The sequence below is a fragment of the Lepisma saccharinum genome, chromosome 20, assembly GCF_977018435.1.
Source record: "Lepisma saccharinum chromosome 20, izLepSacc3.1, whole genome shotgun sequence".
Classification (NCBI taxonomy): domain Eukaryota; kingdom Metazoa; phylum Arthropoda; class Insecta; order Zygentoma; family Lepismatidae; genus Lepisma; species Lepisma saccharinum.
Genome location: NC_139248.1, coordinates 11,239,106 through 11,262,428, shown reverse-complemented (window position 1 = coordinate 11,262,428; position 23,323 = coordinate 11,239,106). Strand labels below are relative to the sequence as shown.

The following is a 23,323-nucleotide window of genomic DNA, read 5'->3' as shown; positions in this document are numbered from 1 at the left end:
TGTCTATCAAGAGAAAGTAAACTTTCCTTGCAACGCCTCCGCCCCCACCCCCCCGGTTTTGGAACCCAATTGCCACCAAGGGTCTTGAACATACAAAAATTGGTGTTGAGCCCCTCCGAAAGGAATTCCTGGATACGTGCCTGCCTCCTGAAACAAAATTATGGTTTCACAACCAAATCTCCTACCTTCTGAGCAAGTCTGCAAATGTAAGGGTAAATAAATGTATTGTTATGGATGGGAGCGGAGCATCAGTAGAAATTTTGTCGTTACCAAAGTGTTTCTGGACCAGCGGACTACATAAATTTCTTGAATCGCCTCGCTGGGGTTTATCCAGAATTTTCTATTGGGGAAGGTGTGGTGTAAGGGTAAATTTGAGCCAAAAGAGACAACCATACATAGGGTCTATGAAAAACAAATGTACATGGGTTGATGAAATTTTGGAAGGTTTTTTGCTTTTTGGTGATAAATCACTGTACACGATTTTTCTAAAGCCACAGCATAGACCACAGTTAATTGGTATTTGGTGCATTGTTCCCGCCCAGAATATCTGGATTTAATAATTTCCCGTCCCGCTTCTCTCGGAGGATAAGACTTGCCATTAATAAGAGGGTAACTGCAACTCCTCCCCGCCGCCACTGCTTCACAGTTCTAAATTATCCAAACGAAAAATTTAGTTATGTCACTTGTGCTCAAAACCCCTCATATCGAGGCACGAGTTGAATACAAAAACTGTAGACGGAAAACCATGGTAAAACATATCTCGATTTGGCCTAAAACTTTCTCAAGATTCAAGTGGACGTTAAATTTATTTTTCAATAGTCTGTGGTTTGTTTTCTTGTTCACTCACAGATTACTGTTTTTCGTACACTAAACATCGAATCGAAATGGCTTCGGAGGCGAGGAGTAGGAAAGATAAAGGTTGTAAATTCTTAATTTACTTTTATAGCTACTTCAATACTTTTATCCAAAGTTAAAAGTTGCAAATTCTCTAATAAGTACCTTTTCCTCCTATATATCCAAGAATGTTCACTACTTGTATACAGTAACACCGAGGTTTTAGAATAAACACCACAATTTTAGATAATGACGCCGCTAATTATATTTCCTTGTTTTATTAAATTACTAATGCCGAAAATTCCTAATCTGAAATATGTCCATGTAATGGTATAATCAGTTATGTTCAAAATTGTGTAGTAACTTTAATCATAATTGCCCTTGATACAAGAGACGCAATTATTTTGCATTCTACAGCATTTTTTAAATTTATGCTCCTGTTTGCTTATGTCAGTATATTAGGAGGGTCAGGTTAGGTTACTCTTGGCATTATCCTGTGTGTTACCATGTGTAATTTCCCTTCAGTTTCTGCATACATGTCCGTACACACTTTCCATGCGAAAATATTCAGATAGCAATTTACGAGTATGGTCACTTGTAAAGTCCAACATTCACGATGCAATTGATTGAAAATTAATACTTCCTGCATTTTAAAACACTCATTAGCTTCTCTGAACTTCAGATGAACACTCACAACTATTCCCCAGTATTCTAAACATAGGCTATTGCAAGAAAACATATTTGGAACTGTGTCCTATGAAGAAGCTAACTGTTCAAGCTATTAATTTAATTTAGATATTCATTCTTAATGTTTTCAATAATATTTGTTATCATTGAGGTATTACATTTTCTGCAAAACTGTCCATTACTCTTCACTATGTAAGTTGCACAATATGTCTTGAAATCAAAAGGAGATTTCTAGTTCCTAATTATACTTCTAGTATTTTAAGTATTGGAAAAGACTATGCATATTTTGTTGTGATAATCTTTGAATAAAACTGACCCAAGTTCCTATTGTTTTATTGCGATTTCATCAAGCTACGAATACAATTTTTACATGCTTGGATTTTGACTTACGTCTGTTAACACATACTGCAGAGTTTTAGCGATTACTTAAGGTTTTGTTCAATATATGCTTTCTTGTTTAGGCTAGGCAGGTCAGGTTCTCTTAACATCAAGATAAAGTCCCTAAATGTATTCTACTAAGGTTCCAATGTACTTGTACATTAATTCCCACTAATCTACGATACTTAGTCACTTGTTAACTGAGAATACCTTGTCCATGGGAAGTGTGCATGCTTGCATAAGGTTATTTTTATTTTTCGAATCCAAACAATGATCATTACTTTAAGGAAGGTTCAAAGGTAACAGTTTCAATTGTTTTATGATTTCTCCTAGCACAAAGACTAATTATCATAGAATTTTGGAAATCATTGTCACACGAAATTTGGACCTTCCTTAAAATAATGAGCACTGTTTGGACTCGAAAAAAGTTATTTATGTTGAAAGAAACAACTTTAAAATTACCGTACGCACTTATCATGGACAAGATATTCTCAGTCGACAAGCGACAGTAAATATCGTAGAAGTAATTCGGAACCTTAGTAGAATGCATTTAGGAAATTTATTTTAATGCTAAGGGAACCAAACCTAACCACGAAAGCATATATTGAACAAAACTTAAGTAATCGCTAAAATTCCACTTTATGTGTTAACAGACGTACATCGAAATCAAACCATGTAAAAATTGCATTCGTAGCATGATAAATCGCAATAAAACAAAAGGAACTTGGGCCGGTTCAAATTTCGTGTGACAATGATTTCCAAAATTCTATGATAATTAGTCTTTCTGCTAGGAGAAGTTGGAAAAAATCATAAAACAATCTGAACTGTTACCGTAAGTTGCACTAAGTAACATTCAACCTGTGAATTAGAAAAAAAAATATTGTCATCACTAGAGTTGGAACATTGGAACTTACCTACCCAAAACAAAAAAAATGAAAGAGTATGTATTTATCACAAATTGCATAGTGAATGCCCGAAGTTTATTCTTTATGTGGTTGTGATGATTTTTTGTTCTACAGGGTGTCTCAAAAGTAATAGCGCAAACTGACACAGGTGAAAGTATACGATAATAGAAGCAATAAAGGCTCAGTAAACATGGGTCTGCAAACGAGCCGTTTTTGAGATAACCGTGAATCTGTAATTACAAGCTACCACTTACTTCATTGTTTGTAAACGTCGTCCTAGTTGGTAAAATGCTAATAATCTGTGTGAATGTGTGGGTACAAGCCGTCACTGACTTCAGTGTTTGTAAAGGTCGTCCTACTTGGTAAAATACCAATAATACAGTATGAAAAATCAGGAGATCTCATTGCTTTTATTGAACATTCTACTTACTTTAACAAGGAATACAGCACTACTTCAATATGTTCTATGTTACAATTACTGTACACTCGTACCTGTTAAAGGAGGTGTTGAAAGTGTCTCCTTCCATCTGGAGATACTGTACGCGATTCCGTATTGAGTTTCGAATTTTTTCAAACATCCCCGGATCATTTCGGAATTGGTCACAAGCAAGTACAATTCTCTGTTCCAGTTCTTCAACCGTGTCAGTGGGAGTGTTGTACACTACGCTTTTGAGGTGACCCCAGACACAAATATCCAAAGGATTTAGATTCAGTGACCTTGGAGGCAACGGTACAGGCCCACCTCGACCTATCCATCTTTGATGATTTCTGCATGTACCACATACTCTGACGTGGATCAAGGGGAACATTCTCAAGCAATCCTGTAAGATCATACTGCAAAAGCTGAAGGTACCTCTGTCCATTGAGTCTTCTTGGAAGAATGTGTGGTCCAATGAGATGATCACCTAGTACCCCTAACCACACATTCAATGAGAAACATTGCTGATGTGGTGTCTCAGGAATGGCATGTGGGTTTATTACACTCCAAACATGAGAATTATGAAAATTAAAAATATCATCGCGTGTGAACCCCACTTTGTCTGTAAATAAAATGTTACTTGCAAAACGCGGGTTGAGTACAACCTGTCGTTGCATCCACTGACAAAAACGTCACTCTAGGAACACAATCTGTATCACTGAGATACTGAACTCTGAGGTGGTAAGGGTAGAATGAATTGCAATGTAAAATTCCCCATACACTATTGCAGCTTACTGACACTTGTGCGGCAATTCTCCTCGTCGAGGTTTCTCGAGAGTGTTCTACTGCTTCCAACACCATATCCTCAACTTCAGGCGTAATGTGTGTGCAGGTGTGCCTGCTCTCTTACCATGTTCTTTGAGGAGCTGATGTACCCTAGTAAATGTGCGACTCTCGGGATGCCTTCGAGCAGAGTATTTTTCTTGGTATAATCGTGCAGCCTCTCGTGCATTGTCGTTAGCCAAACCATACACAAAATGCATATTCGCATACTCTTCATTGTAGTAAGGTTCCATTTTCACTACGTAGTCCAGCACAACTGACATGACTCCCAAAGTACGATTAGACTGTGTACTGAATGTATCCATACAACATCACCTCTCGGAAATTTTCTGTTTGATTACAACGCCACCTCTCGGAAATGTTCTGTTTGATTACAACACCACATCTCGGAAATGTTGTTTTCTAAAGAAAGAGCAAACCTCGGATCGCGCAAGGAATAAAGCACTCGGTGTTACAAAATGCAATCAATGACAGCATGTAACCACACATTTGCACACATTATTAGCATTTTACCAACTAGGTCGATGTTTACAAACAATGAAGTCGGTGGCGACTTGTAATCACACATTTGCGATTATCTCGAAAACTTCTCGTTTGCAGACCCATGTTTACTGAGACTTTTTTGCTTCTATTATCGTGTACTTTCACCTGTGTCTAGTTTGTGCTATAACTTATGAGACACCCTGTATGTAGGATATAGAAGAAGGATATTTTTGCAATTCAAAGGAAAGGTAAATTTCTCGTATCGGACAAACTGATTTCTTGAAATTTACAGGAGAAATTACTTACCGAATGCAATTTCTTTATACTTGTGGAAGTTCGGGGAAGTGTTTTCTCGCATCGTTCATTAAATTTTGCCGGTAAATCATCTATTTTTCGATATAAATGTGTGACCGATGCACGAAAGCTCTTGCATCCATTTACTTCCAGGTGGATGTAGCCTGTGTGTGATGACATAATGCCGGTTAGTGTTTCGAAACACGTGTTTTTGTAACTGAAGAAGGTACGTTTCCGCAAATGGTTTGTGGGGCTATGTGACAATGGTTCGTGGGGCTATGCGAGAATGGTGTGTGGGGCTATGCATATTTTTTTCGAAACCAATTTTTAACTATTGTAACCTATACGTGACCCTACCTAACCTAACCTTACCGGAAATGGTTTGTGGGGCTACGTAGGTATTTTTGGGTGCAGTGGGGTGGAAACACTGCATGCCGAGTACGGTAGTGAAATTGTGACCGCCATATTGCATGTCACTGAAGGCAAAAAGAAACGAAGAAAACTTACTCGATATGTCCCAAATAGAGCTTATTTCCGTCAAATAAGCAAAATGCCACCTTCAGCAATGTTTCTCAATGCAGAATACGTAAGTACGAATATTCAAATTAAATGAACTAGCAAATTTCAGCCGTTTGTCCGATACGAGAAATTTACCAAAGGAAAATAAACAAACAAGTGGTATATTTTGGTGTTATAAGAAGGAAAATGTGAGCCAGTCTTCGGGAGATTGATGATTCTGATGGATTTAGTTTATTTTACTTCACTTTTCTGCCAATTTTGGCTAATTGTGAAGTTGAGGATGAACGGTGATAAGACGAAAGAGATTGAGGGACAATCACAAACAAACATGGACAACACACAACATAGTTCCGTAGAGGATTACACTGACCATGAGTCCACATGCCAGAGCCTCATTAGTTTGTAAAATGTAGTCCAGGGTGTACTGTGTGGAAGTGAGGGGAAAAAATCTGATTTTTCACGTGTTCTTTCCCATGATATGATGTTACTTTTATTTATTTTATTTGTTTGTTACAAGCTCCAGAGCTTTGCGAAAATTGGGTTAGCTATTCTTTAGAGACATGGAGTAAACATTATTATTCTGATAAAGTACATACTTATCTTTTCAATAGGCCTAGTGTGGTAGCGTCATTGCCTTGTAATCAAGGGGTCCCGGGTTCGATACCCGGTGGAGGCACAAGTGGTTCGGATCCCACTTTAAACTGTAGGTCCAGTCCCGATTAGCCATACTGTGCATAAAGTGGACTTAAAAACACCAAATCAAACCAATAGGCCTAGTAGATTATTAATGCCAATTTTATTCTTAGTACTGAAGTTTTAACAATCTCAAATAATAAAAAAAATACTTGGATATATATTTTTACAGGAGGAATTGAATAACACTTATTTTTCAGGTATTTTGTATTGCTGTTACTCTCATTGCAATGCATTGATATTACCGAAGGTGACTGTTTTTACTCCAGGTCTCTATGGTCAGCTCTGAGATAATCCAATTTCTACTAAAATACTAAATCTCAAGAGTAACCATGCATGAAAAATTAGAATTTTTTGCTCGCTGTTAAATCAGTACCTTATATTGGTGTAAAAAAGAAACAATCACAATATAACAAATTTAAAAACAAAATTGCCACCTTGCAAGATGTATTCCCATTTGCTGTGGGTCTTTTGTCACTAACTATAGCCCTGTCTAGTTGGTTGCACGGTGCAACACCAAGTCGTCTAGTTCGTTGATTTTGGGTCAAGTAGTGTATTTGGTGTCTGCACGAACTAAGTAGTAACTGTATACATATTAAGCTCGAGCAGAAGGCATTTGTGCTGTACCCGTTCACACTTAATGAAATAGGAGTAATTCTTTAATTTGTGGAAAGATGCGATGTCAAAAATTAACCTTATGTTCCTCTCTCCTTTGAACGCTAATTCTCGATTAAAAAGAGAATAGAAAAGGCCATCTGCACTACCTTCCGGACCGGTGCAAGTGTGGTGTACGGTCACGTGGTGCGTGCTAACTAATCAAATGACCGTTTAAAGCAGCAGACAGGCATTTGTTAAATCTTCTGAACTTCAACACCGCTTTCCGTCTAGTTGGTTGAACGTCATTTCCTTGCACCACCCTGACACTGGATACACCTGCACTGCACCGAGTGTCAAAAAGTGCAGCCATCTAGACGGGGCTTATGAATTGCAAGAAAATAGCATGTTAAGTAGTGTATAAGATGAAAAAGTCCTGTTACTTACCCATTTTGGATAGATACCCCAGAGTATTTACCCAAAGAATATTTACAGGTAAATATTCTAACCCTACTTGCCGACACTAGGTAATAGGTAATTTGTGGATAGACAGATAAGTATAGGAGATGTCAAGATATCTAACCTTATCCACTCACCCCCTCTCTCCATTATTTTTTTCTTTTCTTCTTATCTTTTTCATTCTTTTGTCTCTCTCTCTGTCTTGTATTAGGTAAAAAATGTATGCAAAGTAATCTGTTTGAAATAATATATGGACCTAACAATAATTATCGACGAGAATTATGCAGTATATGATTTGTATCACTTGAGGTATTAACAAACATGAATAAATTTCTCAGTAAATTGTGGGGAAAAATAAACTTAGACAAGATGGAATTACGGGGGATAGTCAGTAATGAATATTCTCTATTTTTTTTTCTGAATGCATGGCAAGTTATGTTAGGGTAAGATATACATTTACAATTTTTACATATAAAGGGTGATTCAAAAAGCACGCCGGTTTGAAATCGCTCGGCATGTTGTTACGTGGTTAGCAACAATGGTGTGTAGTACGTTGTATTCTGTGAACCTTCCTATTTAAAAAACCTTTGGTTGAGAATCACTCGCCATATTGTTGTCAACTGTGCACACGTTGCTCCGTTGTGAAGCATTCCATTTTCACACACAGACTGAATTCTGATGGTGCACATATCCTCCTTACATACCTGTATGCTCATTTCTTGCTACGGTAAATACATCCAGAAAAAAATAGGGAATGTTAAATACTGACTCTTCCTCGTATTATTTGTCTTTTCTACACACTCTCGTATACAACACTATTTCTTTAGTGTATAAATATTCCGAATAAGTATGTAAATTGAGGGTAGACTCTTTTCTATGGATTTTTTTTTAAAAGTGTAATCATTATTTTTCTTACTCTGAGTGACTGGTAGTTTATAATTGTGCCATTGTCTCAACTTTGCCAGTGTTTCACCTTACTCAGGGTCCTTGGAAAATGGGGAGACCCAGAGCCCTGGGGAAAAGAGATCTGCCGAGGAAACCAAATCGGAAACACACAAGAAACAGAAGATAGTGTTTGGGCTTATGAAGAAGCAGCCAGAGGCTACAGACCAGGGCTCTGAAGGAGCAGCCAAGAAGGGTATCCAGATCCGAATTATGTCTCAGGTATGTATTTTTTTTTTGCCATATGATATTTTTGATCCAAATGATAATTATCCAAAATTTTAAAAATATTTATAAAGTTATTCATGGTAATATCATCACTATTCCCACTGATCTTGAAACCCTGAAAAATATTTTAACTGCTCTCTGTGGCGTGCCCAGGATTTCCGAAAGGGATGGGTTATGTATACGCTTTTTAGTAGTCGGTCCTCATTTTGCCATTTTTCCTGCCTGTAACGTTTTTTTTTTTTTTAGGAATGCTGGACCAAAGGAGGAGGAAGGTTATGACCCCAACCAACCCCCTCCCCTTGGGCACGCCACTGACTGCTCTAATATTTTTACAATTAGCTTGTAATTTAGTACAAAATTCTGCCATTTTGTTGTATCAGATCTGCAGAATAATGGCTTCGGTATTTATACATTCTATATTGGTCCATGTCTATTACATTATGATTCATGTACGTCAGTGAATATGATTTTTTTTACATGTTAGTTAACTAAATTTGCTACAATGGATGTTTATATGCCTAAAGAAATACCTTAAATATGGTTTCTCTTGCAATTTGAGTCAGTGGCCTCCACTTTAAAAATATCTGTAGGCAGGAGCTTAAAAAAATGCAGAATGCACTCTCCATTATTCCTGTGTGATTTCATTTCGAGAGAGAGAGAGAGAGTGTGTGTGTGTGTGCGCGTGCGTGCGTGTGCATGCACACTCAATAATAATTTATTATGATACTGCAGTTGCAAGGGGCAAAGTTCTGCTTGGCTGTTTTTGATCTATCTATTCCACCTTATCAAAGTCCTTCTTGAAAGTTCGCAGAACCACTTTTTGTACCAGCAAAATAATCTAACACAGTTATTTTTAGTGGTTTTTATTGATTTTATCTGGGACATTTCGTTCTGGTTTCCCAGAACTTTCTCAAGCTACAGTAATATACATATAGCCAAGAGCAGCTTTCAAGCCACCAAGGAGCATTGAGAGATGGTTTAATGAATACAAAGGAGAGAAGGAGAGTGTTGAATTTGCAATGGCAGGGGTATATGAGGTAGAATGTGGTGGATGTACAAGCAAGTACATAGGAGAGACCGGGAGAAGCATCAAGGAAAGAATTAAAGAGCAAGATCCAAAAACAGCATTGAGTGAGCATATGTTGACAAATGAGCACAAGATCAAGAAAGTTCAAATGAAGGAGAAGAGGGAAAATGAAATAGAGATAAAAGTAGCAGAGACAAAGCACATATACAAGGGTTGGATAAAAAGTAATGGCAACACTGGTATAATTGGTACTTGATTGTATTGGCAGAGGAGCATGTGTTATATTCCTTCAATGTAATCGCCCCCCATCTCTACGACCTTCTGCCACACGTATGGAAGGCGTCGTACACCGTCAGCGCATCCATCTTTGTCGATGTCCCGCAGTGACCGCCCTATAGCACGTATGATGGCTTCGCGCGTGTCGTAGTGCTTCACCCCCAATGGTTCCTTCATTTTGGCAAAAAGGTCGTAATCACACGGTCTCATATACCGGTGATTCTTAATGCGAGACGAAGGTGGTGTTACAAGAAGGCAGTAGTAGGCTGCGTTGACTGTCTGCCTGAGAGACGTTGTTCTTCTTGCCTAAACATATTGTTAGGGTGCTTGCACTCTCGTCCTCTGCTTCAGAGCACTGCTGTTTTTGACTGAATAACATACGATCGCTTCCACTCACTATACTTCCTCGTCTGACATTCCTTTATCAGCCACGAAACGCTTGTGGCGCTGTGACTCACCCCTTTCACGGGACAGCAGTGTTGCCATTACTTTTTATCCAACCCTTGTACATAAACAGGGGGGAGAAAATAAACAAAAATGAAGGGGAAATTGGTTTGAAATGGGTGGAACTGTTAAAAAAGCACGTGGAAAGTAAGTTACTTAAGTTTCCTGAGCCACCTTCAATTTTTTGCACAAAAATGGAAGATTTTATCTTGCCAGATGAGTTAAAGGAGAAAGAGGTCAGTGTCACCACAAGGAGGAGGGGAGGGAAGACAAGAAGAGTAGGTTACAGGATGGAGGGGAGGGGGAGAAACAGCCAGCTGTAAGGAACACCTGCAAGGAAAAACCAGTTTACCTAGAAGGAAATAAGGAGACACATTCTTTCTTTGGAAGTGTATAGTGACTGGCTAGCCATGTGAGGTTGTGTTTTTGTATGTATGTGGGCGTACCCAAAAGAAACCGAACTAATTTTTTTGTGAACTTATTTATTCACAATTTAAGTACAAACCTTCAATCCCCTTCAAAGTACTCTCCACTTGCATTAAGACACTTGTCCATTCTTGGATTCCATTTTTCAAAACATTTTTTAAAGTCATCTTTTGTGATGCGTGACAACTCCTCCCTTGTTTTTTCTTCACCTCAGCAACATCAGCAAAACGCTTTCCTTTCATGTCTCCTTTCATTCTAGGAAACAAAAAAAGTCGCACGGGGCAAGGTGACTATGGGGGTTGAGGAACAGGTATCATACCATTTTTGGTCTACAATTGTCGTACAGACAGAGCTGTGTGAGCCGGGGCATTGTCATGATGGAAAAACCAGTCACCCGACTGCCACAAATCAGGCCGCTTCCGCCACACACTGTTGTGCAATCGTTTCAAAACTTCCAAGTAGAAAGCCTGGTTAACTATCTGACCCTGCGGAACAAACTCTGAATGGTCCGTCGTCGATCTTCGTTGATGATTTCACGAATTTTTTCAACATTGTCATGTGTTCGGGCCGTCGAAGTACGACCAGAACGAGGTTTGTCATCAATTGACATTTCACCATTTTTGAAACGGGAAAACCACTCAAAACACTTGAGTTTTCCCCATAGCATCGTCCTTGTATGCCGTTTTTAACATTTCAAGAGTTTCTGTTCCACTCTTTCTGAGCAAGAAGCAGAATTTCACCGCCGCACGCTGTTCCCGAAAATCAGCCATTGCAAAAACGACGATCACACAAAACAGCTGTCACTCTAAACTCCGCTGAAATTTGTCCTGACCTGCTTCAGCGACGGCACTCAGCTTACGGACTCAGGAAGGTTCGCTAGTGGCAAAATGCGGTACTACAAAATCTCTGCCCACCACAAAATTAGTTTGGTTTCTTTTGGGTACGCCCACGTATATCTTAGTGTAGCTTGAGAAAGTTCTGGGAAACCAGAACGAAACGTTGCAGATAAAATCAATAAAAAACACTAAAAATAACTGTGGTAGATTATTTTGCATGTATTCCACCTTTGCGTGTCTGCTGCTTGTGTTCATCAAGCCTCTTTTCTAGAGAGCATCCAGATGGTATGTTGTACATGCAGCTTTTCCTAGCTTGTATGTGCTTTTCTACGTTGCTCACCTAAAGACCAAAGAAGAGCTACTTTCTCAAAACAAAGTGCTAGAATGTAGAATAAGTATAGTTAAAATCACTGGACTATGCAAAATATCCAATTTAACGTTTTAAATGCTAATAACGAACAATTGTCACCAAAACTCACTCGGTAACACACTATTATAGAAATAAATGTAGTACTTTCTAGTAGATAGTAATCAATAGGGATGACCCCAAAATCCAGATAATTTACATACAGTTTTAAAATTATCCGATATTCGTTTGGATGCCTCGGATAAACTGGATATCCAAGTATCCGAATGTCCAGATAATTCAAATGTACGGATATCGAGATAGTATAGATTTGATTAAGGATTTGTGGAAAATATGTACAGTGAAATTCAAACATGACAAATAACAGAATATGTGGATTAAAATGGACAAACAACAGAACTGTCCGGATAATGCACACATTTAGATATCCAGATAATTTGGATAATCTGAACATCAGGACAATTTGGATATTGGGATAGAAAATTATCTGGATTTGGCCATCCCTAGTAATTCTGTATGAGTTTACAAGAGGAATAATCTTGTCTCTGCAATTTTGACATGTGTGTGTTTATTTGCAGAAAGCTGCGGCCCCAGTGTCGACCTTGAAACCAAAGTCACAGTCGGTGGCAGCAGCTTTCAACGTGGACGAGGAGGACGAACCGGAAGAAATGCCGCCAGAAGCCCGAATGAGGATGAGAAACATTGGGAGGTTAGTTCTTCTGCATTATTCCCAACAGTCCCTTGGATGCGAACCAAGTAACATTTGAATGCAGAGTGGGAATTGGATGGGAAAATAGAACTCATTTAAAATAAAAGTTTCCCAACAGTACTTCTCCTGTTGCAACTAACTTACTCTCTGGCACTCCTAAACCTCAAGATTCATTGCTGCAGGAACATAAGTCTACCACCTGTCTCTATTCTACTTACTGGTCGGCGCTACAGTCCTTGTAGGTCCTTGGCCTTCCTGACTACCTCTCTCCATTCATCTCGATCCTCTGCTTTTCTTCTCCATCCTTTAACTCCTAATCTTCTTAGGTCCTCTTCCACGTCCTCTATCCATCTTTTCCGGGGCCACCTCTTCTCCTTCTCCCTTCCGGTTTTCCAGTGAATATTTTCTTGACAACCCATGCTTCTTCCATCCTCTGAACATGCCCAGCCCATCATATTCTACCCTGTTTGATCTTCACTACAATATCTGGCTGGTTAAACAATTCCTGTACTTCCATATTTGTTCTCATTCTCCATCCCTCTTTATCTCTTACCGCTCCAAATATCCTCAGTATTTTCCTTTCCCACCTTAACAACCAATCTTCCTCTTCATTTCTGGGTTTTAATGGGTGTGATCCTGCCACAGATCACTCCCTACTGACCCGGATAGCACTGCCGCCTCGGTCTCGAACTGCTTATTTGGCTATGCCTTATTCGCAGCTAACCATTATATCTGATGGCTATTCGCTATCTGCCACCTGCGACCCGCCCAGTAGCTGAAGCTCACCCTGGGTGTGTGTATTCTGTGCAAGTCTAATCCACTCTTGGACATATCCTTATACAGGTCTCGTACCATTCGGCCTCCCAACAAGGAACCTGAAAGCTTTTCTGTTCTCTCCCGTTGGTCTTCTTGATTTAATTATTCTAATACCAGGAGATGAATATAGGTTTTGCAGTTCAGTATTATGCAACTTTTTCCACTCACTTGTTTTTTTCACGTTAGTTTTAAGAAATTCTTCATTTCTTTATCACAAAGACGTAATTCAGAAATAGCTAATGTTGCTAGTTACAATTACCATTACTTGAAAAAAGTAATTTGTAACTGCATTAGAAGTAACTCATTACTTTGAATGTCGTGATAGTACACACATTCTCAAGAACAAATGAAATTGCCATCCCTTTTCCCCTTTGAAATTCAAACACTGTAAAGAACAGATTACTCTTTCTCCCATTCCTAGTACAGTGGAATGCACAAGTATTGCTCAGCAAATTGTCTATGACTATTTTCATTAGTTTTCTCTTGCATCTGCATATTTATAAGGAATTGATTGTTTGGCATTTTGTTTAAATTCTTCGAGCTCTCAGTGTGTAAAACAACAAGGATAAACATGGTGATGGACAATTTGCATGATACTTAAGCATCCCATTCTACATATAATTTCTTAATTTCAGAGATACACCAACATCCGCTGGACCAAATTCTTTCGGAAAGACAAAACAGGGATTCTGTGACACAAAGAAGATATTCGAGAAGTCTCTAAAGAGAGCAATGGACCAACCAGATTTGCGTGACTCCGAGTGAAGAATGAAGGACACTGCATTCTTGGGTAGCAAGTCTGTGTGCTGAAGTAGCAGTGGTTTCTGCCAGAGGCAGTTTTGTGATCGAGTACAATCAGATGCAAATAAGAAAATAGTAAGCTCAAAAGTCATTCCAACGTAATGTGCAAGTTTTCTTTTCAAAAAAAGGCAGATTGGTTGTAAGAGAAAATTAAAATAAAAATCTGAATGAACCGTTGTTTTAACACTCGAACTACGTGTGTCACGTAAATAAGAGTTAATTTAAAGAAATCTCTATTGTGATGTTATACAGATGACACTTTTGTACATAAATTGTTAAAATCACATGTAATTGCAATGAACTTCATACTATTGAATTGAGTGCCCTGTCAGCAAGTATGTTTACATGTATAACGTGTGATTTTTTTATTATTTTGCATGAATATCTATGTATATTAAAATTATGAAATTATAGAAACTGTTTTCACTAACTGTCTGTGGATTGTAAGACAAAATAATTGGGCATGTTTATATCTTGTTACAGTTGTGAAACCTGTTACAGCACGCTAGTGGTGTGACGAAACAAATTGTTCCACCTATAGTGAACCACTACTGATACTTTACAAATTCTATTTTTTTTCCCTTTGCATAAAAATATCCTATATTTTATCCATGTGTTTATTTGTGCTTTGTACATAATAGATAATAGGGAGGTCCATTTGAAATAAAAATGCAACTGGATATTAAATATTATCTGGTTTACAGACATCCAGAATATATACAGTATTTATCCACATTATCAATGTATTTTATTTTCAAAACCGACACAGTGATTTGAAATCCAGATTTACGTTATCTAGATTTCTTGGTCTTCTGTAATAAATGTTGTCTGATGCAAATCTTGCAACACACTCGACCTCTTGATATTTTCTGATTGTGTGCAGATCCACAAAAAATTAGAAATCATTGAAATGAAAACCCACATTCAAAAATAATTGTTTGGTATTCTTGTCATTTTAATTAACTCCTAACTCTGCATGTCAAATTCCACAATAAAATCAACTTATCAAATACATTTTCTATTTTTCTGAGTTTTTGTACCCTAACGATAAAAACATGCAAGCTGATAAACCGTCTCTTGAAAAATCAAGTTTTGATTTGTTCAATAACTTATTCTGTTTCGTCTAATAATTTTTGAAATTTTTCTTTCCATCTAAAGATTAATCTCATATTCTATCTGGAACAGTTACTTATAACTTACATCAAGATTTTAAAGATGTATTGAAATTCAGAAATGCACAAGTTGCAATTGAAAGCAATATCTAAAAGGTGTAACTGTGTGTATCTAAATGGCTAGACCCAAAGCTTAAATTTGAAGAATCTTCTTTATTGATGGCATTTTGAAACTTTTTAGTTGATTGCACTTTATAGACACTTTTAGAAATATATTAATGTATAAATCAAATCCATTGATATGTAACTTTTGGTCAAACCAACTATGATCATTTGTATAGGAATACACCAAAGACGGGGAGGGGTATTCAATCAGTCAACCCATTTGCCTTTTTTGAACTTCGTTTTCTTCAAGAGAAATGTAATTAATTTGCTCCATTATCCTGTTCATGATTGTTTTTTGTTTTTTGTTTGTTTTTTAATCAGAAGCAAATACCCAGTTTAAATATTCCCGGCAACACTAGTGCATCCATAGTGTAAGTAAGTTACGTATGTTATGGCCAATTTTGTAGACCAATTCCACATACATTTTGATTTTTAATTTTTCATGCAGTTGTGTGGTCAGGTTGAATATATGTTGCCTGCATCTATCTCCTGACAAAATTTTGGACTGCTAGTGTAGCTAACCAAGATTACAAGCCACTAAAATGTCATTGTTTTAACTTCAGCCATAAAATTGCTATTTTTAAATCCATCAAGTGCTGCATATGAGGTCTACTGGTCGTAAACGACTGATTAGTACGGTACAACTTAACAAAACTGCAAATTATGACCCTGCAATAATTCCTGATAATCTATTCTCATCCGAAATTGGCATTCTGGGAGAAAAAAAAATACTCTGGCTTGAGCCATTGATTCATTTCTGGTGTTTACTGTATAGAATGAACTGCCAATCAAAAGTATTTAAATGCAAATGGATGAAGCTTCATAATGCAGAAAACATAGTGTGAATGTCTCTCCTAGTGTTCATGTTACGACATCAAAATTAAGGTTGTGCGACTTGAGACACTTGTATAAAAAAAAACTCACGTTTAAAATTCAAAATGAGTAATTTTTGCAACATCATAGTTAAATCAGATTGGTTTCTTTATCAGAATCTGTTAAAGTATCAGTTTTTTATTCTTGTTACACTTCTGAATCTCCATTTTGGCCAACATGAGCTTCGTCACACCCCTACAGCACACTGCCTTAATGTGAAATAGTATAATATTCCTTTGCTCAATACATAACTTTCATTCTTGTGATTCTCTGTCCATGAATGTTGAATGTATTCAGAATGTTTTTGAGACTGGGATGCATGTCTTTCATGGGTGTAGAACATAGTTAATTTCTTGCAATTATGTTGCGTGCATCAAGTCTTATCAAATGAGCATTAAACTGCTCACAAATGTCTCATTGATAATTTCATTGACCAAGATGGGCCAAAAGTAGTGTCTTGAAGTTATAAGCTAGAGCAAGACATGTAAAGTTCTTCAAATTGTATTGAACATTGACCTTTGAAACATATTTGCAGCATAATGTATTAATTTTCATGGAAATTTAAGGTACTTATAATAAGTCTTCAGTAGCATGCATATTTAGAATAGGAGTGATATTTCCACTAACAATTCTCCAGTTATTAATTTTTTTGTTTACGCAAGCAAAATCATTCGTTGTAGTCATTTTGTACAGTGGAAACTAGACCAAGGAAGCTGAGAAACCATGGAATACCAGAATGATGAAATGGTAGTGTTAAATTTTTTAATGAAGTTACATTCAAGTGTTGTTTATTAAATAAGGTTACAGCCTATCTTGTACAGGAGATGTCTTGGTATATATTGAACAACCCTCGTATATTTCATGTTAAAATGGTTTTTCTCTCGTACACAACGCTTGCTTAGAATTCAGAAATAACGACACTAAATCCCTCCTCTTACATTAATGTGCATACATATTTTTATTGTTTCTTGCATGCCTCATCTGGGAATAGTGAATGTAAAATAGAAATGATGATACAATAATAACATTGTAATGTAATTAAGTTATATGCAAATAATAGAAACTAAGAGGTGTTTCCTTTTATGTACAAAATTTTCATAATGCCAATTTCTTATTTTGAACAGTTTAAAAATAGACATTAAGGGCACACCTATATATTTAGAATAAAATTTAGCAGCACAGCTGAAAAGTGCATATTTGATATTTCTTAGAAACATAATTATTACAATTTGCATTGAACAATAGATCAACTATTTTGGATCCCTGAGAAACTCCTACTTGCAGATTGGATAATAAAATGAGGTTATATTGGCAAATAGGATTACATAAAATTAACAATTGCAATAGTATCATGAAAATGATTATACATATTCATATTTCTAGTTCTTTATAGCAACTAGGAGTGAATAAATATGTCATATAAAGTATAACAATAAACAAGGTTTTTCATTAATTGTCTTACACTGTATGCTGGATAGAGTATGTTCTTACAAACAAGTATTAAAACAATGTTAAAATTGCAAATTTTCACTTATTTTGCACTGGCCAATTAAAAAGAGGGCAAAAGTAGATATGTAATTGCATCCTACTGAATTGTAACATGGCATTCTCCTCAATGTTGAAACCAGTAAACCTGTTTACTTAAACTTCCCTACAAAATAGACAAGTAGCTACTGCATTACAAAGCACATTACATTTACTTGGGAGTTTACATACAAATAAAATTGTAGTGTTGACTGAATGATAAGTGTGGGGGAAAGTTAGTAAATAGGTTACGAACACTTGCAGGATAGATAATGGTGTAGTTTGTAGATTTGCCAGTACAATCCAGCGTGATGAGAGTAATACCATCAGATGCTAGATATTTCCGGCAGATGTGCAGCTCGGTATCGAAAATGGCAGCAAACAAGGAGAAAAATGCTGTTGTGCATTTTTTCTTGTGGGCAAAAAATGTATTGCAAAAAAATATTCTTAAAGAAATGTTTCTGTGTGCTAAGATGCAATTGTCAGAGAAAGCAGTACATAATCGGGTTCATAAATTCTTAATGGTGCTCAGATGTTAGCAGGTTATCCTGTTTTTCTTCCAATGGAAGTAAATGTTCAGACAGTGGAGGAGATGATTCGAACTCACAAACAAGTAACAATAGACAGTTTAGAAAATGCATTAGGACATTTTTAGGGTTTACCTTGCAGCATAATCATTTGAATTTCCAAAATCTGCTGGGTCAATGTGATTACAAAGAGGATGAAGAGATTGATGTCTGAATTAAACCACGACTTTTATGCTGAAGGTGTTGGGCAAGCAGTGGAATAAATTCGTATCAGTGGAGATTATGTTGAGGAATAAGGATATATTTAAATGTAATAATGAATGGTTTTTATAACCATTTGTAACCAATTTACCGACTCATCAAATTACCTGAGAAAACACAATCAAGTTTATCTAGTATTTTAGAAATTGCTGTGATGTTGGTTACAAAACAAGCAACAAGTGTGTGAAATTTGGTAAGTAAATAGTGAAATTCCACATTTTAGCATAAAGAAATCATTTCTCTACAATTGAATTTATAAGATAACTATTTTTTGTGCGCCTCAGAAAATTCTGGTGCTAGTAATAGTTATCTTCCAAACTACAGTGGAACCCCGATTTTACGTTCCCAGATTTTACATTTTCCCTTTTTACATTCAATCTTGATGGTCTCAATAGATGTTATAAAATGTTCCTCGACTTTACATTTTCCCGTATTTTAAGTTTCTTCACTCTGGTCCCCTGAAAAACATAAAATCGAGGTTCCACTGTATATCTGTTGGAAAGGCACCATTCCTCTACAAACTTCAGACACTTATTGTAGAAGTAAAATTTTTGCATGCAAAACTGATAACATTTAGGTGAAAAGTTAATGGAGATAAAGTTACATGTTAGATGAAGATAATGTTCCAATTTTGCAAGTTGCAATTAATTAATATACTAAATAGAATTTTGAAAAGTGATATAACATTTGTTCATTGAAATGTAAAATTTATTTATTTCATATATCAGACAAATGACCTTAATCATGCTAATACTTGATGTAATGTTTCATAATTTGTGCACATAAAGAAAGCATATCGATTGAGTATAAAGGACTTGTCATTATACTTGTTAATATCCTTCCAGGTTTGCTTTAAAGGTACCCCAGGCTCGATTCTTAATGGGATGGAAACTCCAGTATTGGATACTACATCTGCAATGACGCAATGGCAGTTGCCACGTTCTATTTGACACGAGCCAGCTTAGCTCAGGGTAGAAACAAAATATACCTAGGTCTATTAGGATTGAGTAATAACGTTTGTACTTGAAAGAAAACACAAGGTTTACCCACTACGGAAGGTCTAAACTGAAAATATATTCTGGAAAAACATCTATACAATTTATATGCTGAATTGTATTCTTTTTATTATACAATTTCCTTTAATTGTTAATAAGTTTATCTTCCCTTCTACGTTGTAATGATTCTATATATTATGCTGCTTCTTCTCATATTCCACAGGCTTCTACTTTAGGATTTTTACGATTCTGAAAGATTCCACAGGCTTCTACTTTAGGATTTTTACGATTCTGAAAGAAGGCTTCTTCTTTCAATCAATCATTGCAAATTTCTTCTTCTATTGTGAAAGGCTTCTTCTTCTTTCAATCCTTACTTGGAAACTACTACTTCTATTGTGAAAGGCTTCTTCTTTCAATCAATAATTGGAAACTACTTCTTCTATTGTGGAAGGCTTCTTCTTCTTTCAATCAATATTTGGAAACTACTTCTTCTATCATGAAAGGCTTCTTCTTCTTTCAATCAATATTTGGAAACTTCTTCTTATAATGTTGAAAGGCTTCTTCTTCTTTCAATCAATCGTTGGAAATTCTTCTTAATTTCAATCAATCATTGGAAATTTCTTCTTTCTATTTACCATCAATCATTGGAAACTTTCTGTTATGGACATATAACTTGCAATCATGTCATCTTTATATTATCTGCTAAAGATGAGTCTCTTTTCTTTCTTTTTTTCTTGGGTCTTCATCGTTGCTTCCTTTACTATTGTCATAAATGCCCTGTGCTGACGTTGATTCTTCTATAGCTACAAGCCTAAACTCCTTCTCTCTCCTTGATATGTCATATTGGAGACCTAGCGGATCTCGGCTAAAAACAGGAGGTTGAATCATCTCTCCACCTTCTTGTCCCTCTTTTCTTTGGCATAACGACCTAGTCAAAGAACTATACTCGAAAAAGAAAATTTTAGGGGCGTCTAATCTTAGAACTAGCACCACCTCCTAGGCCAAACCAAAGGGAATATACCACGGATCACTAACATGAAGCGCTCACACTGGCCCAGTGCCACTAACAGAAAGTACTTCGGGGTGACTAACTTATAATAGTGCCTCCGGGGACAGACAACTTTCTCCTTGCCAGAGGTAAGTAAAACAATTCTGATTCTCAAATCAGTAAAGGACACATTTTCATAATTGTTTCCTCGGTTATTAACTTTCCTCAATTTCATTCATGTTAATATATACTTTATCTTAATAGTTTATCATTTACAATCTGTCTATTCTTTAAGATACATAATTTTGTATTATTCATTCATTCATTTCCTAATTATTATTATATATACAGAGGTTGTTCCGTCTACATTTGGCCAATTTTGACTTACCCAAAAATTTAGACGAATCCATGGCGCCAGGTCCGTAAGTGCTCGATGTGTGTCCCTTGGTTCCTAACAATAGCCCGACAGCGTAATTTCCACTGTAATAGGCTTCTCTGAAGAACTGGGAGGGGAATCTTGTCCCATTCACTTTGCACAGCTTTCCAAAGTCCTTCCACAGTTGTCACACGCCGTTTTCCCAAAGCCCGCTTCAGCAAGCCAAATCCACAATAGTCCATAGGACTTGCGTCTGGAGATTTAACAGGTACCTCGTTGAAAGGTATCACCTGTATACCACTTGCCTCCTCCATCTCCCTGTAGAATACAAGGGACGATCGTGAAGTATGTGATGAGGCCTAGTCCATGTGAATGCACACCAGATTGGCATCATTTCCGTACATTGTTGGAATCTCATGCTCGTAGATCAGCCGCATGATCTGCTCCTGATAATACTCCGAGTTTATTTTGCAGTTCTTCGCCACCCTACGAATCTTCAGTTTACCTCGGTAACAGTAGCCAGTAACGACCATGAACCCTTTTGGGAAGGATTCTTTACATACACGGACCCACCTTCTGAAGTTCTTTGCGCCTTTCTCTCGGTACATGATGGCTCTCGGTTTACCGTAGTCGGAAAGGTAAATCCATGCTTCATCGAGCGTTACGACGTGCTTCCACCTTTGTTTTGCCAGATGCCGTTCGTACAGCTTCCGGACGTTACACTTTCGTTCCTTTTGGTGGGCATCCGTGAGAAGATGGCAGCGAGCTTTCATGACTTTTTCCAGCTTGAGTTGATGGTGTAAGGTCCGGCTCACAGTCCCCCAAAGACACGTCAAGACGATTAGCCATACACCTTTGTGTTGGCGGATTTTCTTGCATTGCCATTTTGCGCAGTTTCCTCTGCATGGTAGGGGTGGCCTCGGTGCATTCCCGCTTCCTAGGCAACTTCGTTGGTGATCCAAATGGTGGAGCTTCTTTGCTCTTGTACTTTTTAATAACATTTTTTATTCCACTTAAACCGTTGTTGCAACCATTCTTCTTGCACTGTTTTCTAATGACAGAAACACTAAACTGGGCGTCATAAAGAGCCGCAACATAGCCTACCCAAAACTGGCTTAGTTTGGGAAGCATGTTGGTCACGGAGCGGAAACCCACACACTTGGAAAAAGATTTTACACCACACTCACAACAATGGTCCTGTTTTGTGCGTTATTTTCGTCCGCGCGGATAAACAACTCCGTTCCCAGACAGTCACTGCACAACACTGCAGGATGCCATGCGCCAGTTCGGGTGAGTCCAATCTGCCCGGGAGGGGGGGAGGAACGAAATTGGCCAAACGTAGATGGAACAACCTCTGTACAATCATCTTTCTTCTCTTCTTATCTCTACAATTTGTTTCCGCCTTTGTACTACAGCGTGTTGACATCTATTGTCGCTCCCACGAACTACTTCATCTGGCGACTTGATTGTGTTTGCCGTTCTGGCACGTAACACACTGTTGTCACCTTGTAATCAATTGGATCCAGGTTCGATCTCCAGTGGATGCACTATGTACAGTAGTTATTATCCCACTTGAAACTGTAAGTTCAGTCCCAATTAGAATATCTGAGCATAAAGTGGACTCTAAAATATACAAGATTAGGCATAGAAGGTTTGTTTGCACGATGTTTATTTTGGCATTATGGGCAGCTGACAGCATAGAAAATAGCCAATTTGTCTCATCACCATGTTCAGTCTGTTCATAATGTGAGATTTAAACTAATTACTATTAAAAATGAAAATATAAAATATTAAAAATGAGTTAATTTAAAAGTTAATGAACCTCTCTTTATAAATTTATGCACCCCCAGCTTTCAAAACAACTCTCTTCACCCATAGTCCACAACCCTAAGATCAGACAGACTAATCTAGACTGGACCTACGGTTTAAAGTGAAAACCAAACGACAGTCAAATGTACCTCCAGTTGAAATACCCATCGCTTCTTCATTATGAGGCAATAGCAGTGACATTATGCCATACAGGAGTCAAATAACACTAATTATCTTTATTTAATCACAGCAAACTTTTGCACCAGCGTTGATAGAATGATATTCTGCAAACGAAAGGAGCATTAGTTTTTTTTCCTTTCTTGAGATGTTGAAATCTTGTTTCAAGTCTGCTTTACGCACAGATAAGCTAATCGGACTGGACTTGCAGCTTAAAATTGACATCAGAACCACAACGTGTCTCTACTGGGTATCTAATTTGAGATAATGTGAAGATATTGATTTTTGAAAGGGAGGTGTTATGTGTACATTTTTTAAGTAGTCCATCCTCATTTTGCCATATTTTCCTGCCTTTGATTTTTTTTTAGAAATACTGGACCAAAAAGGGGGGTTATAACCCCCCCTTTGGGCACACCACTGTTGATATGCATATCATTGTTGTCACTTTATCTGTACACAGAAGCAACTGAATGACCCATTTTTTTTTATTATTTAAAAGAATTGACACTGTTCTACATTCATTGACACCTCCTCCCC

The 23,323-nt window shown here is 37.2% G+C and overlaps 1 protein-coding gene across 2 annotated transcripts; it reads left to right on the top strand.

Moving 5' to 3' along the window:
• The first annotated feature begins 848 nt into the window (after nt 1-848).
• Nucleotides 849-14,109, top strand: LOC146003722 (PEST proteolytic signal-containing nuclear protein-like). 2 transcript variants are annotated; one of them, XM_083142112.1, is made up of 4 exons: nt 849-918; nt 8,090-8,271; nt 12,232-12,362; nt 13,814-14,109. In XM_083142112.1, exons 1-4 carry the CDS (start codon nt 885-887, stop codon nt 13,941-13,943), a joined length of 477 nt encoding a protein of 158 aa, XP_082998238.1. In that variant the 5' UTR covers nt 849-884; the 3' UTR covers nt 13,944-14,109. The 2 variants fall into 2 exon arrangements, with proteins under 2 accessions (XP_082998238.1, XP_082998239.1); XM_083142113.1 differs by having other exon boundaries at nt 891-918; nt 8,073-8,271.
• Nucleotides 14,110-23,323: the final 9,214 nt, after the last annotated feature.